Raw genomic sequence first — 18,416 nt, forward strand, 5'->3', positions numbered from 1 at the left:
GGCTGCGAGGATTGGACGAGAACTGGCAGCTGCAGAGGCCGCTTCCGCCCGTTGCCTGGGCGGGGCTTGCTGCGGGACTCCAGCACCCAGCCTGCCTCGCTTCCCGCGCCCAGTGTACCCGACTGCTGGGCTTCCGGTGGCGTGGGCTAGTGCACGCAGCCACTTCTTCCGTCCTCCTCGGCGCGCGGAGGTGGTTGTCTTGGTTACGGCGCCTAACGGTCTCGGGTCCTGGGATTCCGTGTTGAGGGGTTGCGTCTTGAGCTGCTGACTGAGAACGACTTCGGTTCCTTGAAGAGTCGGGGGTGGTGGCGGGTCCACCAATGGATGTGGAGTAATTGAAGCTTTTGAGGTAACTTGCAGTTATCCGTTTTCCTTTCTTTCCCACGCGGGTTAGGAATTCTCCGAGGCTGCTAAGCTTGGGGCTACTCTTCACGCCAAATATCAGGGCAGTCTCAGGCTCTGAGCCTTTGTAATGCAGGAGAGGATTTGCCTTTGATTTCACCTTTCTTTACCCTTCTCCCTTTAAAGAGGAGGAGGGGAGGCCGACCTTACTGTAGTTATTACTGTTTCCCCTCCACATACCTCGTTTCTAATCATACAGCTTAGAAAAACTGAAATATACAGTATCATAAGTAATTTATTATATTGTGTAGTATTTACACAGGAAGTTGCTAAAAATTCTTGCGAAAAGGTAAGACGTTCTACTTAGAATTTTCTCTTCCAGTTCTACTATTTTTTTTTTTTTTCCTCTTCTACGCTTGTTTTCATTCTGGGATCTAGCTCGTGTATTTAAAATGCTTTTTTTTTTTTTTTCTCATTGTTTACCCATTTGAAACTCTTTAGTCTTGCCTAGTTACCTGTAGAATAAAATCCGAACGCACTATGACATTTAAGGCAGCAGTCTTGATGTTTTAAGTGTGTGGCGGGTAGGAGCGAGGCACTGTTCAAATTTTACCATTGTCTTCTTATGCTGTTTTACACTTCTTCCACCTCTATACCCACCTAAATGCCTGCATGATTTCCCTTTTATACGACCCCTCTCCAAACTCTTGGAGATCTTAAGTCCTGTCTCTGTATAACCTTACCCTGACCTACTCAGAAGTGATTCTATTAGGGGACAGTTCCTCTTATATTTGAACTTGTGTTGCATTTACTGGGTGCATTCTTGGGTGTTAATGGACTTCATTTTGTACATTTCTTTGTTTCCTCAAAATAGGATTCCTGCCATGGGATTTTTTTTTTTTTTAATTCATGAAAGGGCTGAATTCACAGTTGGATTTAATGAATATGCATTTGATTTTAGCAGTAATTTACTGTAGTAACCAGTCTTAAATTTGGGGTCTTCCAAATTGCCTAATTATTTGGGGGGAATTCTTAGTATTTCATTAATGCTCTCTACTTCTATTAATGTTTTGGTATATTTAAATTCTTATTTGTTTTTAATCTTCCAGAAGATTGAATTAGAAAACTGGCCCATAATAAAAGATGTCTCGAAAAATTCCCAAGGAGCTCAAAAAAATGAATATCTCCAGTTCTCTAGAATCTGAAGATATTAGTTTAGAAACAACAATTCCTACAGATGATATTTCCTCATCAGAAGAGCGAGAGGGTAAAGTCAAAATCACCAGGCAGCTAATTGAACGCAAGGAACTACTTCATAATATTCAGTTACTGAAAATAGAACTATCCCAGAAAAATATGATGATTGACAATTTGAAAGTGGATTATCTTACAAAGGTAAGACCAGGTGTAAATTCTGTTATTTACATGCTTTGTTATCTTTAAACTGCATATAAATAAGAAAATTATTTATGTTTTATGAACTTAAAATGATACACTTACAATCCTCATCCAGGACAGCCATTTAATACTTTGAGTATTGAATGATGGGATAATTTAAATGTGAGCATAGATTAATTACTTCTGTAGGCTACATTTTTTAAATTAGCATGTGTAAGTTTTATTTTCTTAGGTATAATTTCTACCCAAGTTTTCTTCTTCGCTCATCCTGATGTGACTAGTTGGATAGGGAGAATCAAAATCATGATTATATTATTGAATCTGTATTGTCTTGTCCTAGAAATTTGAATTCTTTGTTCTCTTTCTTTTGCTAGTTACTGAGTCATTCTAGGAGTCATAAACTCAGGTACCATAGTCTTTAGTAAGTGTTGTTTGAGATGCAAATAAGAATGTTCTAGTCCTTGGTTTTTGGCCCTTTGTGCTTATTTACAGATACAAAGTTGTTTATGTAAGACCTTGTAAAGTTTCACTAGCTCTAGGAAGTGTACATTGATCCAGAAAGACAGGAGACAGTTCTTTACTGTTACTACTTCTAAGAAAATCTTTTCTTTACAATGGTAGACCCTCCACCTTTGCTCCTGGTCCCAGCTCTTTCCACTCTCCATTTTGTTGTTTCATAAATACCTTCCCTTATTAAGTCAGTCTTCCGTTTTAGTTCGTATCTTTCTATACAAACATATTTTAGTGTCCTGTCAGTAGAAATACTTGTTGACCATATCTCTAGTAAACCAAGGTGTCCAGAACCTTAAAATCTTGAAAAAGTAAAGAAGTAATTTAGGAAAGTTTTTTTAATTAATATTTTAAATTTAATATTTAACATTTACTAAGTGTTTATTTTGTACACAAACACTTTATAAGAGCTTTTCATGTGTTGTTTCATTTAAGCCTCACAAAAACCCTTTGAGATATAGATCCTTTTGAGGGGAGAGGAGTCTTCCCTGACCCATCTTATTAATGAGTCAACAAAGTAAGTTAGATTACTACTGTTACTTAGTGTCTTATAACTTTTGAGATGCTATAATAAAATACCAGAGGTGTGGTAGTTTATAAACAATAGGAATTTGTTTTGCACAATTTGGGAAGCTGAAAAGTTCAAATTTAGGGTGTCCAGTATGATCAGGTTCTGTCCCTTTTCTGGGTTGCATACTTGCTGTGTCCTCACATGGCAGAAGGGTGAGCTAACTTTCTGAGGTATCTTATAGGGCACTAATCCCTCATGGAACTCCATTCATATAACCTAATCACCCTTCCCCCAAAGACTATACATACTATCAACAGTAGATGTTAGGTTTGAATATATGAATTTGGGGATCAGACACTAACACCTACTAAGCACACAATAAGTATTAGCTGTTGTTATCAACTAAAATAGTATTCTCATGTTTTTGCCCCTTCTATGTAATATATATATTTAAATACATATGACTGAACCTCATTTTCTCTTGATGAAACAAAGCCACAGAGTGGTTAATACATACCCAAGGCCATTCAGATGGAAGTGGTGGAGCTAGGTAAGATTTAAATCCTAGGAAGTCTACAGCCCATGCTCCACTAAAGTCAATCTCCACTTTATTTTAGATACCCTATGCAGTTGCCTATCCTACACTAGGTCCCTTAGTACATTATCAGTGCAGCCGGTGGTTTCCTATCCTTATTAGTTTACTCCGTTGCTTTTACTTCAGATAGACTCCCACAATGCTATTGACTATATATCCCTCTCAAGATTTCCTTTAATGCAACTCATTGAAAAATCCTAAGTTAATATCCCATTTATTAATCCATGCAGTCAACAAACATTTCATTAAGTGACAATTATACACCAAATCCACAACTACATTTTGTTTGGTCAGCTTTTTTATTTGTTTTCAATTTATATTGTACTTGGATGTAAATAGCTTCTCTTGTTTTTGTTTTTTTTAATTTTTTTGTTGGTTTGTTTTTATTTGTGTTTTTGGGGGAGTTTTCTGTTTGTTTTTTGATATTGGGGATTGAACCCAGGGGCCCTCAACCACTGGGCTACATCCCCATCTCTTTTTTTATGTTTTATTTTGAGACAGGGTCTCGCTAAGTTGCTGAGGCTGTCTTTGAACTTGTGATCCTCCTACCTCAGCCTCCCGAGCCGCTAGGATTACAAGTGCGGGCCACTGTGCCCATCAACTGCTCTTGTTTTTTTACATGTTACATTCTAGAAATAGTGACTAATTCATGAAAGACTGTCTAGTTAATAGCCAGAATTTTAGGTATGTATAATTTGGGATTCAGTCCCATCCTTATCAGTTTCCTCAGGCAAATTCCTTAACTTTTTCATTCCTTGATGTCCTGTAAAATTATAATGGTATTTTATGTCATGGAATTGTCTTGAGAAGTAAATCAATCAATGTATGTAAGCTGTTAGACATCTTGCTATATGATAAAAACATATTTATATATTATAAGTGCAAATAATATACTTACCTGTAGCTTCAGTTATTGGGCACTATATTAATATTCTTGTGCCCCATAGTACCTAGTATAGTTTTTTGTGGTAGTTTTCTAGTTGGACTACAAATGTAGGAAACTAAGTCATATTACTAAATGTATGACACATAATAGTCATTAATCATAACAAGGCATTATTTTTAAAATATATTTATTTTATTTCAGTAGTCCACCCCATGTAACCATTTTAATCTTTATCCTTTTGTTTACATGTATTCTTGAGAACAGGGTTTTTTTATTGTTATTTTATTTTGTTTTATATCTCATTTCTTTTTTCTATCCAGCTAATTTATTTATTTAGTTTACTTTGCAAATCAAACCCAGAGCCTTGTGCATTCTAGATAAGCACTTTACCTCTGAGCCATACCCCATCTGAATTACTGTATGTTCATCTACTTCCTTGCTTCCAACTCTTTACAGAATTCTTTGTGTGTATCCACCAGTCCATTCATCTACTTCCACAGTGTGAGACACACAGATTGCCTCCAACTTTTTGCTACCTTAGTACAGGATTGTCTTTCTTTAGATATTTCTCTGTATCTTTAACATTCCTTTGACAAATGTGAATATACTTTGTTTAATGAGATATACTGGCATGTTCTATATTCTGTACTCTCAGTTTTTTGCCTGTTGTATGAATACTAGGATTGTTCTGCTTGGAGACCCCTTAGTAAAATAAGTGCTGCCAAATATATCAAGAAATATCATATTTTAGAAAAATTTATCATATTTCAAATCTAAGCCACCTCATTGTAAGATAGACTATCACATGTGTCACTAAGGTTAAAAACTGCCAGTTGAACTTCTGTGCCATAAATTATATATAAGATGCATTCTAATTTCAGAGATGTTAAAATGTGAGAAAGTGAAAGTCTAGAATCTAGGAAAAATTATATTCTTAGCCAGTCATTCAAAAAAATTTTTTTCCTTTACTAGATATTGCTACATAATGATGATTCAAGGGAGGGTAGATTTCTGCTGAGTATAATTTAATATTACTGTTAACATGTAAATGGCCTGGTTTTAAGTTACAGAGTGTCCTTTCATTAGAAGCATTCAAGTAGTCATGAATAGTTAAGTGTCATGAATGTTATAGGTATTTCTGCTGTGGAAAGAGATGGAACCAGCTATTCCAGGATTTGAGGTATTATGTTCAACAGTTAGTACCAGAGAACTGGAAAATAGTGGCTGCTAGTAAAAGCACAGAAACTGTGGCCTAAGCAAGATAAGGATTTGTTTCTTGTCATTACAGGATCTGAAAATAAGTAATTTAGACCTGGTATGATTACTCTTTGACATCATTAGGAACCCAAGTTCTTTTAATCTTCTGCTCAGCTATTTTTAGCATGTGATATTGTACCACAAAATCTTGAGATGGTTTATCTGCCTCTAGTGTTGTGTGCATGTTACAGGTAGTAGTGAGGAAAGTAGTGATGGGAAAAGAGGGCATGTGCCAAATAGATCAGTCTTCTCTAAAGAGCATTCCCAGAAGTTCAAGCCAGTTACCTCTGTTGACTAGAACTATATAGCATTGACCACCCCTACCTGCAAGGGATGGGAAGCTAGCAAGTATAAGTTTCTAATTGGACATTGTGTTAACTAATAAAATCCAGAACTAGTGACAAAGAAATTGGTTGACAAAGATCAGATCAAGAAGGACTACTATACTAACCACAGAATTTAGAATTTTTTATAAAGGCAGGATCCTCTGAAGGATTTAAAAATGGGAAAGTAATTTTTTAACTTTTTTATTAGAGCATTATATTAATACATGATGTTTGGGTTCCTGTGATATAATTTACATACAAGTAATATGATTTCAGTTCCCATTCCTTCTCCCCTCCTTTCTCCCCCTTTTCTCTCTCTATTCTATTGATCTTCCTTTCACACTTTTTATATATTGTATTTATTTAATATTTGCGGGGAGGTGGGGTGTGTACTGGGAATTTAACTCAGGGACACTCAACCACTGAGCCACATCCTCAGCCCTGTTTTATATTTTGTTTAGAGACAGGGTCTCACTGAATTGCTTAGCACCTCACTTTTACTGAGCCTGGCTTTGAACTTGTGATACTCATACCTCAGCCTCCTGCAATTTAGGGAAAGTAAAATTTTGACATCATTTTAAAAAGGTAATATAAAGGAAGATAAATGGAAAAGTTTGTAAAACCATAGGCAGGGAAACCAGTGAAGAATTACAATAACCCAGGCAAGCATATCAAACAGAATGCATATTATTAATTTATTTATTTTTGCTTTGGAGGCTAGGGAGATTCAGCAAGTAAAGAATTAGGTAAGGTCAGCCGTTCATTTTGTTTTGAATGTTTATTGCATCACCCTTTTCCTAGTTAATTGAAGATGTGTAATAGTCAGATAAATTGATCTGGAATACAAATGCTGGATCTGGCCTGGAAAAAAGTATATGGGAAAGGCACTAGAATGAATTCCCGGTTGTCAATGATCTAGCTACTCGGCGAGCTTGGGTTAAGGGGGAAAAGATAGTCTTATGATAGTCTAACAGAAAGCCATGTGTGAGTCTACAGTTTCAAACCATAGTATGAGCAGACTTTGCAGTTTGTAGACTCAAACCATTACAAAGAAATCCTCTATCCATTTTATTGTGTTCCTTTAAATGCTTTCTAAAATAATTTTATTTTTCAAACTGAAGGTTTTTCTGTATGATAAATTTGAAAATTGAACACCTTATTCTCTTTTTTAAGATTGAAGAATTGGAGGAGAAACTTAATGATGCACTTCACCAGAAGCAGCTACTAAGTTTGAGATTAGACAACCAGTTGACTTTTCAACAGAAGGATGCCAGGTAAAAAAAAGTTTTAAAAGAAACAATATCTATTTAGTAACTAAAAGTAATCTTATTTCTTGTTTGTACATGTTATCATAAGCCAAAACAGAGAAATTTTAAATAAGAAATATTAGTAATTTTCACATCAACACCAAAATTTGTTATTTGATACAGCAATACAAAAAATTATAAAAAGTCAAAATTCAACATTTCATTCAGTTAACATTGATCAATTGTAAGTGAAACATAAAAGAAAAAGAAGGCTAGCTGAAGAATCACCGCTTAACTGTCCAGATTAAATTTTCTTCGTTTACTCTATAAAACATGCTGATTGATTGTCATGGCCTATTAGACTCCTGGCTTAAAGAACTTTCTTATTTCTGCATACTTTCTCCAGTTCACGTGTGTGTTTTTCAAGTTTTCATTGTTGCTCTAAAATATGCCTGTGCCAATTATGCTCATATAATTTAATTCAAAGTTATATAAACAATTAAATATGGATACAAAAAGATGTTATTTTTGTAAAAACTATAATAAATTCATTGGAAATAGTCAATAAAAGTAACAAAAATCAAATTAAGTAAAAGTAAGAAAGGTGTAAAGATTGGGGGCAAAAAAAATCAAATCTATGAAAAGTTTCTCAGATTTCTCTAAATATCTTAAGGTTTCCTACTTTTGTAAAGAAATTGAACTTAGAAATCATACACAATGATTTATGTAGGAATGAAAGCATACATTTGTATTCAAAACATCTGTACCCTTTGTAAAAATTGTGACAAATGAATATTTTAATTAGAAGTGTGTAAAGTAGGTATCTTTTTTTTTATTTTTTTATTTTTTTATTTTTATTTTTATTTTTTTTACTGTATACAAATGGGATACATGTTGTTTCTCTATTTGTACACAGAATCAAGGCATACCATTTGTGTAATAATACGTTTACATAGGGCAATGATGTTTATTTTTTTTTCCCTTCTCCCCCACCCCTCCCACCCCTCTTTTCCCTCTACACAGTCCTTCTTTCCTTCATTCTTACTGCTCTCCTTATCCCTAACCCTAAACCTAACCCTAAACCTAATGCTAACCTCTCCCACCCCCCATTATATGTCCTCATCCGCTTATCAGCAAGATTATTCGTCCTTTAGTTTTTTGAGATTGGCTTATCTCACTTAGCATGATATTCTCCATTTTTGTCCATTTGCCTGCAAAGCCATAATTTTATCATTCTTCATTGCGGAGTAATATTCCATTGTATATATATGCCACAGTTTCTTTATCCATTCATCAACTGAAGGGCATCTAGGTTGGTTCCACAATCTGGCTATGGTGAATTGAGCAGCAATGAACATTGATGTGGCTGTATCTCTGTAGTATGCTGATTTTAAGTCCTTTGGGTATAGGCCAAGGAGTGGGATAGCTGGGTCACATGGTGTTTCCATTCCAAGCTTTCTGAGGAATCTCCACACTGCTTTCCAGACTGCCTGCGCTAATTTGCAACCCCACCAGCAATGTATGAGTATTCCTTTTTCACCACATCCTCGCCAACACCTGTTGTTGCTTGTATTCTTGATAATCGCCATTCTAATTGGGGTGAGATGAAATCTTAGGGTAGTTTTGATTTGCATTTCCCTTATTACTAGGGATGTTGAACATTTTTTCATATATCTTTTCATTGTACATCTTCTTCTGTGAAGTGTCTGTTCATTTCCTTAGCCCATTTGTTGATTGGATTATTTGCATTCTTCGTGTAGAGTTTTTTGAGTTCTTTATAGATTCTGGAAATTAGTGCTCTATCTGAGGTATGGTTGGCAAAGATATTCTCCCACTCTGTAGGCTCTCTCTTCACATTTCTGATAGTTTCCTTTGCTGAGAGAAAGCTTTTTAGTTTGAATCTATCCCAGTTGTTGATTCTTGCTTTTATTTCTTGTGCTATGGGTGTCCTGTTAAGGAAGTCTGATCCTAAGCCAACAAGTTGAAGATTTGGACCTACTTTTTCTTCTATAAGATGCAGGGTCTCTGGTCTGATTCCGAGGTCCTTGATCCATTTGAGTAGAGTTTTGTGTAGGGTGAGAGAGAGGGGTTTAATTTCATTCTATTGCATATGGATTTCCAGTTTTCCCAGCACCATTTGTTGAAGAGGCTATCTTTTCTCCATTGCATATTTTTGGCCCCTTTGTCTAGTATGAGAAAATTGTATTTATTTGGGTTTGTGTCCATGTCCTCTATTCTGTACCATTGATCTACCTGTCTATTTTGGTACCAATACCATGCCGTTTTTGTTCCTATTGCTATGTAGTAGAGTTGAAGATCTGGTATTGCAATACCCCCTGCTTCGCTCTTGCTACTGAGGATTGCTTTAGCTATTCTAGGTTTTTTATTCTTCCAGATGAATTTCATAATTGCTTGCTCTATTTCTGCAAGGTACATCATTGGGATTTTAATTGGAATTGCATTGAATCTGTATAGCACTTTAGGTAGTATAGCCATTTTGACAATATTAATTCTGCCTATCCAGGAACATGGGAGATCTTTCCATCTTCTAAGGTTTTCTTGAATTTCTTTCTTTAGTGTTCTGTAGTTCTCATTGTAGAGGTCTTTCACCTCTTTTGTGAGATTGATTCCCAAGTATTTTATTTTTTTCGATGCTATTGTGAATGGGGTAGTTTTCCTAATTTCTCTTTCTGAAGATTCATCACTTATGTATAAAAATGCATTGGATTTATGAGCATTGATCTTGTAACCTGCTACTTTACTGAATTCACTTATGAGTTCTAAAAGTTTTCTGGTGGAATTTCCAGGTTCCTCTAAATATATAATCATGTCATCAGCGAACAGGGATAGTTTGAGTTCTTCTTTTCCTATTCGTATCCCTTTAATTTCTTTGGTTTGTCTGATTGCTCTGGCTAGAGTCTCAAGGACGATGTTGAATAGAAGCGGTGAAAGAGGGCATCCCTGCCTTGTTCCAGTTTTTAGGGGGAATGCTTTCAGTTTTTCACCATTTAGAATGATATTAGCCATAGGCTTAGCGTAGATTGCCTTTATAATGTTAAGGAATGTTCCCACTACCCCAATTTTTCTAGTGTTTTGAGCATGAAGGGATGCTGTATTTTATCGAATGCTTTTTCTGCATCTATTGAAATAATCATGTGATTCTTAACTTTAAGTCTGTTGATATGGTGAATGACATTTATTGATTTCAGGATGTTGAACCAACCTTGCATCCCTGGGATGAAACCCACTTGATCGTGGTGCACTATCTTTTTAATATATATTCGTATGCGATTTGCTAAAATTTTGTTGAGAATTTTTGTGTCGATGTTCATTAAAGATATTGGTCTGAAATTTTCTTTCCTCGATGTGTCTCTGTCTGGTTTAGGTATCAGGGTGATATTGGCTTCATAGAACGAGTTTGGAGGGTTCCCTCCTCTTCTATTTCATGGAATAGTTTGAGGAGTATTGGAATGAGCTCTTCTTTAAAGGTTTTGTAGAACTTGGCTGAGAACCCATCTGGTCCCGGACTTTTCTTTGTTGGTAGGCTTTTGATGACCTCTTCTATTTCATTGCTTGAAATTGGTTTATTTAAGTTGTGTATGTACTCCTCGTTCAGTTTAGGTAATTCATATGTCTCTAGAAATTCGTTGATGTCTTCAAGGTTTTCTGTTTTGTTGGAGTATAGATTTTCGAAATAGCTTCTAATTTTGTTTTGTATTTCACTCGTGTCTGTTGTGATGTTTCCTTGTTCATTCTGAATTTTAGTAATTTGAGTTTTCTCCCTCTTTCTCTTTGTTAGTGTGGCTAAGGGTTTATCAATTTTATTTATTTTTTCAAAGAACCAACTATTTATTTTGTTAATTTTTCCAATTGTTTCTTTTGTTTCGATTTCGTTGATTTCGGCTCTGATTTTAACTATTTCCTGTCTTCTACTACTTTTGGTATTGGTCTGCTCTTCTTTTTCTAGCGCTTTGAGCTGTAGTGTTAAGTCATTTATTTGTTGATTTCTACTTCTTTTTTTGAATGCGCCCCATGAAATAAATCTTCCTCTAAGTACTGCTTTCATAGTGTCCCAGAGATTTTGATATGATGTGTCTTTGTTCTTGTTTACTTCTAAGAATTTTTTTATTTCCCTCCTGATGTCTTCTGTTATCCATTCATCATATAATAGTGTATTATTTAATCTCCAGGTATTGGAGAAGTTTCTGTTTTTCATTCTGTCATTTATTTCTAATTTCAATCCATTATGATCTGATAGAGTACAAGGTAGTATCTCTATCTTCTTGTATTTGCTAACAGTAGCTTTGTGGCATAAAATATGGTCTATTTTAGAGAAGGATCCATGTGCTGCTGAGAAAAAAGTGTATTCGTTCTTCGTTGGATGGTATATTCTATATATGTCCGTTAAGTCTAAATTGTTGATTTTGTTGTTGAGATCTATAGTTTCTTTATTCAATTTTTGTTTGGACGATCTATCCAGTGGTGAGAGAGGTGTGTTAAAATCGCCTAGTATTATTGTGTTGTGGTCTATTTGATTTCTGGAATTGAGAAGGATTTGTTTGACGTACGTGGATGAGCCAATGTTCGGGGCATAGATATTTATGATTGTTATGTCTTGCTGATTTATGCTTCCCTTAAGCAGCATGTAATGTCCTTCTTTATCCCTTCTGACTAGTTTTGGCTTGAAGTCCACATTATCTGAAATGAGGATGGATACTCCAGCTTTTTTGCTGTGTCCGTGTGCATGGTATGTTTTTCACCATCCTTTCACCTTTAGTCTATGGGTGTCTCTTTCTATGAGATGAGTCTCTTGCAGGCAGCATATTGTTGGATTTTTCTTTTTAATCCAATCTGCCAGTCTGTCTTTTGATTGATGAATTCAGGCCATTAACATTCAGGGTTATTATTGTGATATGATTTGTATTCCCAGTCAATTGACTCATATTTGTTTTTGACATGATTTGGTTTCTCCTTTATTTGGCTATTCCTTTAGGCTAGCGCCTCCTGTTGCTGATTTGCATCATTGTTTTTCATCTTTTCCTCATGGAATATTTTGCTGAGAATGTTCTGTAATGCTGGCTTTCTTTTTGTAAATTCCTTTAGCTTTTGTTTATCATGGAAGGATCTTATTTCATCGTCAAATTTGAAGGTAAGTTTTGCTGGGTATAAGATTCTTGGTTGGCATCCGTTTTCTTTCAGGGCTTGGTATATGTTGTTCCAGGCCCTTCTAGCTTTTAGGGTCTGGATTGAAAAATCTGCTGATATTCTTATTGGTTTTCCTCTGAATGTAATTTGATTCTTTTCTCTCGTGGCCTTTAAAATTCTGTCTTTATTTTGTATGTTAGGTATTTTCATAATAATGTGCCTTGGTGTGGGTCTGTTGTAATTTTGTATGTTTGGAGTTCTATAGCCTCTTGTACTTGGTTTTCCATTTCATTCTTCAGATTTGGGAAATTTTCTGATATTATTTCATTGAATAGATTGTTCATTCCTTTGGTTTGTTTCTCTAAGCCTTCCTCAATCCCAATAATTCTTAAATTTGGCCTTTTCATGATATCCCATAATTCTTGTAGATTCTGTTCATGATTTCTTACCATCTTTTCTGTTTGGCCAACTTTGCTTCAAGATAAATAATTTGTCTTCAATGTCTGAGGTTCTGTCTTCCAGGTGTTCTATCCTATTGGTTATGCTTTCTATGGAGTTTTTAACTTGGTTTATTGTTCCTTCATTTCAAGTATTTCAGTTTTTTTTTTTTTTTCAGTATCTCTAACTCTTTATTGAAATGATCTCTTGCTTCCCGTATTTGGTCTTTTAACTCTTGATTGGTGCGATCATTTAATGCCTGCACTTGCTCTTTCATCTCCTCCTTCAATGCCTGCATTAGCTCTTTCATCTCCTCATTAGCTTCCCTGATCGTTTTAATTACGTACATTCTGAACTCCCTTTCTGACATTTCTTCTGCTGTGCTGTCATTGGGTTTTATTGATGTAGTATCTAGGTTTGTTTGGGACATTTTCTTCCCTTGTTTTCTCATATTGGTCAGCTGTCAGTGGGACCCTGAGATATTGCATTTTTCCGCTATTGGCTTATAGTGTCCCGGTAGATTTCCAGTGTATCACCTCCCATCCTTCAGTAGCCTGATGTCTGGGAGGAATCTGATAATGCAGCGCATCCGAAGAAAACTGCCCCTAGCCCCCTACTGGTTCCACAGTTTGGAACTGGCTCTGTGCGGAAAGGCTCTCACTGTGGGCCTGCACTGTGCAGCTGACCGTGTGGGAGGAGCCCACTGCCGGAGTGTGGAAGGCTACCTTGGGAAGACTCTAGCTGCCCTGCCTGGCTCCGATAAGCCACCTCTATCTGGGCCTGCCACCCGGGCCGAGCTTTACCCAGTGGGCAGACTCACCCGAGGCTCTATTTCAGTCCGAGTCTCTCAATGCCTCCCCTTCTTAACTCCTGGGTTCTGGAGCGACTGGGGGTGCAGTCTCCCTCTAGGCCGCCATCTTGGATCGCCGGTATCTTTCTTTTTAAAAAAATTCACTATTTAACTGATTTCCTAAAAGGCATTGTGACCAGTTATTAGCTGCTATCATGTTAGATCAGGGAACTCAGACCTCTGCATACATCAGAAATACCTGGAGGGTTTGGTTAAAAAAGATTACTGGGTTTAGCCCTCAGAGATTCTGATTTGGGTTGGGTCTGAGAATTTGCATTTCTGAGAGTTTCCCAGGTGATGATGGTGCTATTGGAACAATACATTGTTAGACTTTTTTCAGATTGAGTGATGCTAAAAGGGCATCAGTTGCAATGGTGTTTAATAAGTAGTTGGATTCTGAATACATTTTGAAGTTAGAATTGACAGAATGTCCAAAAGAGTCAAGGATTGCACCAACGTTTTTAGCCTGTATAAATGAAAAGATGGAGTTGCTGTGAGTTCTGATGGAAGAAGCCATAGTGGAATGGATTTGTGAGTAGAGTCAGAGTTCAATTAGGTGCATGTTAAGTTAAAGTTGTCTTGTTAGAAATTCATGTGGAGGTATATGAAAAGTCTGGTCTGCAAGAACAAATGTAGGAGTCATTAGGATATAACCTGCATTTGAGTCATGAGGCTAAATGAATTCCCAGAGGGAGTGACTATAGACAGAGGCCTAAGTGCTCTAATAGTAAGACAAAGGAGACTGAGAAGATGCCATAGTAAAATGGGAGAAACATGAAGAGGGTGTTGTGTTTTGAGGGCCAGGGAAAGAAAGTATATCAAGGCAGATCATATGTGTCAACTGCTATTGTTAGATCATGGATGAAAAGAACTAAGAATTGATCATTGCCAGTTTGTCATTGAGATTTAAGTAAAGGGTAAAAACCCAATTGACATGGGTTTAAGAGGTAAAGAATTGGACAACTTAGACAATATAGATAACTTTTGAGTAAGTTTGCTCCCAAGAGGGAGCAAATAAAAGGGAAAAGTGAAATGGGGTCAGGTTTTGTTTTTGTTTATTTGTTTTAAGATTAGAAAAATAATAACATGTTTGTTAATAGGAGCAATATAATAGGGAGGAGGAAAATCAGATTGTTTTTTCTTGCTTTAAAATCTTTGGGTAGACAAAAATAAGAACAGCTTCACTGCATGTTCTTTGAGAATGGAGGGTATGTACAGATTGTTGCCATCTTAAAAGAGATATTCCTGAAGTTCCAGGATACAAGATAAGTAAAAATTATTTTAATAAGGAAAATCCAAAGCAGATGTAAAAGACTTAAAATTTAAGCAGAGGAAATGTAGTTTTATAATTTGCATTTTTTAGAATTATTCTTTAACAATATCAATTCTCTAATAGTTTATGTGGCTAGACATTTACTAATTAGTGTGAAATTGTCATTTCATGTGTAACTCGTTAAGTAAATACACTTTTAGCTGGAAACGAGAATACTGTTGGGCAACAGGGCTCAGTGTTGCATGCCTGTATTCCTGGAAACTTGGGAGACTGAGCCAGGAAGGCCCTAAGCTACTTAGCAAGACCCTGTTTCAAAATAAAAGACAAAAAGGGATAAGAATGGGAATGTAGCTCGGTGGTAAAGAGCCACTGCATCAATCCTCAGTACCAAAAAAAAAGAGAGAGAGAGAATACTGTTGGGTTTCTCATTTCCTAATTTTATGTTATAATAGAGAAATTTGAGAAAGTCAAATTTCAAAGATTCTTTAAAGCTTGCTATAAATTCTCTCTTAATGTAGAAAGTATCAAGAACTAATGAAACAAGAAATGGAAACCATTTTATTGAGGCAGAAGCAACTAGAAGAGACAAATCTTCAGCTAAGAGAGAAAGCTGGAGATATTCGTCGAAACCTACGTGACTTTGAGTTGACAGAAGAGCAATACATGAAACTAAAAGCTTTTCCTGAAGATCAGCTTTCCATTCCTGAATATGTATCTGTAAGTGTCTTGTGCACTCAAGTTTGCTGTGTATGTGGTATTCATTACTTTTGAAGCACCCAACTGATTAATTATATTAGGGTCCTGATCTGAAAATGGTGATTGGTGTTCAGAGCATCAAATTTTAAAGGTTCTTGACCATTAAACTCCAAAGGCAAGCAATAAATAGGGTTCTGAAGTTATGGGCTATGTAGTCCACAGAAATGAATTATTTTATCATAAATGATGGTTTATAATGTTCTCAAAATGAAAAATTATGGAGGTGAGCCACAGATTAGTTGTTGCCCAGAGTTCATTAGGGATAGTGGGAGAGAGTGGAGTTGGCGTGGTTATAAAGGTGAAGGATAAGGAAGAACTTTGTGGTGACAGAGTAATTCAAACTCTTTGTTGCAGTGTTGGTTATATAACCCTATGATTAGAATTAGTCTATGATAGTGATCTCAAATTGTTTGGTGTCAGCATCCCTTTATCAGTATTTGCCATATTAGAAATCAAACCTGAGAAATTTTTTTATACACAAGAATATAGAACCAGGTAGCACATGCCTATAGTCCCAGCTACCTGGAAGACTAAGGCAGGAAGAATACTTAAGTCCAGGAATTCAAGGCCATCCTGGGCAACATAATGCGGTCGTTGTCCCAAAAAAAGTGTGTGTGTTCCTGTGTGTGTGTGTGTGTATGCACACAACACATTCCATCCAGCTGTACAAGCCATGATGTCATATATTGAGGTGTTTCAGATTATATACCTGTATAATAAATCCTCACTTACTACTCTGTCCCAACTTGCTAAGGGCTTCTTAGATAGAACTTTTTAGATAGAGCACTTTGCTGAGTTAGGGCAGACAAATTCTTCTGAGAAAGTTAGAAGTGGAAGTAATGGTATCAAAAATACCTCCAGATTCATCCTAATTATCCCTTGCACAGTAGTGGAAGCAGTAAACAGAGCTTTGCCACGGACCTGGAATAGGAGCAAAGGATACCCCTGGGGGTGTGGTTTAGGGGTAAAGTGCTTTCTAGCATGTGTGAGGCCTTAGGTTCAATCCCCAGCACCACTAAAAAAAAATAATAATAATAATAAACTTTTATCTCTTCATCAATATTTATTGTTTATCATATATTTATATTTAGGCATTGCGTTAGAGGTAGAGTAATATACAAACCAGACAAAAATTCCTACTTTCGTGGAGCTTATGTTCTAGTGGAATGATGCAAACAGTAACTTAAAAATTAAATCTGTGGAATGTCTGTTTACCATAAGCACTATGGAGAGAAAAAAAGAACAGGAGTGAAGAACAGGGAATGCTGCCATGTCAGGGTGCTATTGTAAATTATGGTAAGAGAACCAGGAAAGGCTTTACTGATAAGGTAATATCAAGACCTGAAGAGAGACAAGGCATGAACCATGCATTATGTTAGGAAGAACTGTTTTAGCAGAGGAACTTCAAGAGCAAGGCCGTTTTTGAACACTTGATGTGTTTAGGAAATTTATAAGCATAAAGAGTGGAGTGAGCAGTAGGAAGAGTAAGTAGTAAATAGAGAACAAATAGAAGAAAGAGCTGTCAGTGGTGGGGAGTTACAGATACCTGTTTTTTCAGGTAAGTGAACATTAGACTTAAAAGTTTAATAAATACAATTAATGACTGTCTTTAAATTTTGTATGTGTTTCCTTTTATTACTGATAATTTGATTTGCTACTGATCCTTATCCCTGGAGAATAACATTCCAAGACCCCTACTGAATGTTTGAAACCTTGAATAGTACTGATATCTTTACCAAGTATACAGTTTTTTTCTTTTAAATACATACCTATAGTAAAATTTAATTTATAATTAGGCATTGTAAGAGATAATAATAACTAATAATAAAATTGAATAATTATGGTACTATATTTTATAGAATTATTTAAATTTATGATTATTTCTGTAATTTTTAATGTAATATTTTCAGAACAGTTGATGGTAGTAAATGGAGCTAAATGAAACTACAGTGAAATTATAGATGAGGGTAAACTACTGTATTGTAAATAAGCAGATTTTAATTGTAATTTGAAAAAACTGCTTATTAATTTGAAGTTTTATTTTGTTTTTTAAGATTCGCTTCTATGAACTAGTAAATCCATTAAGAAAAGAAATTTGTGAACTACAGATGAAAAAGAATGACCTATCAGAGGAATTAAGTACAAATAAAGGCCAACTGAAGCAACTGACAGAGGTTTGTATGGTTTTGATTATGTGTGAAAGAAGTGTGAGAACTTTTTCTGTAAGGAGTTTGTCAAGATTTGTGGTAATGTAAAAGTTGGTCATAGAAAAATAAAACTAGGGAATACTGACTTCTCTGGTTCTTCATAAGTCGTAAGAACTAGGTTAAACTGGAAGCAGTCAAATTACAAATTGAGAAATATATGATCTTGATAGGTAATCCACAGTTTAGCATTTTGTTGTAATTCATTTTCATAATCAAGTACCTTTAAAATCCTAAATATGAGCATATCTGAAAATTGCTGTGTAATTACTCAAATGAGGTGTATGCACACAAGAGTTTATTTAATAATTTAAGTTTTCTATTTTTGATGTTAACTATGTCTGAAAATGTTGGCAAGAAACAAGAAAGGTAGATAGGATATGTGGGGAATCTTTTCTTGGTGCTATAAGTAAGAAACAAAAGAGGATGTTTAGCTGTTTACTAGGGTGACTTGTAAGTTCTGATTTTCCTAGGACAGTCCTCATTAGACTTGATGTATAAGTATTAATAGCAACCAATTCATTTTCAGTAGTCTCCCAATCTAGCTGATAAATTATATGGTCATCATACTTAGCTGTTTATTTATAGGAGAGTGAACAAATCATTAACTTGATTATAACTTTGATCAAATGTCCCAAAATACCATCACGTTAATATAGTTTGCTGAGAAAAAGAAAA

At 35.6% G+C, this 18,416-nt stretch overlaps 1 protein-coding gene across 1 annotated transcript in view; it reads left to right on the forward strand.

Moving 5' to 3' along the window:
- The first annotated feature begins 147 nt into the window (after positions 1–147).
- Pibf1 (progesterone immunomodulatory binding factor 1) overlaps positions 148–18,416 on the forward strand; it is a 234,411-nt gene continuing 216,142 nt past the window's right edge. The window contains exons 1-5 of the mRNA XM_047553407.1: positions 148–349; positions 1,452–1,737; positions 6,999–7,099; positions 15,297–15,495; positions 17,589–17,708. Coding sequence (XP_047409363.1) covers positions 1,486–1,737; positions 6,999–7,099; positions 15,297–15,495; positions 17,589–17,708 — 672 coding nt within the window. The 5' untranslated portion in view covers positions 148–349; positions 1,452–1,485. The remainder of the gene's footprint in view (positions 350–1,451; positions 1,738–6,998; positions 7,100–15,296; positions 15,496–17,588; positions 17,709–18,416) is intronic.

The sequence above is a fragment of the Sciurus carolinensis genome, chromosome 5 (assembly GCF_902686445.1).
Source record: "Sciurus carolinensis chromosome 5, mSciCar1.2, whole genome shotgun sequence".
Lineage (NCBI taxonomy): Eukaryota > Metazoa > Chordata > Mammalia > Rodentia > Sciuridae > Sciurus > Sciurus carolinensis.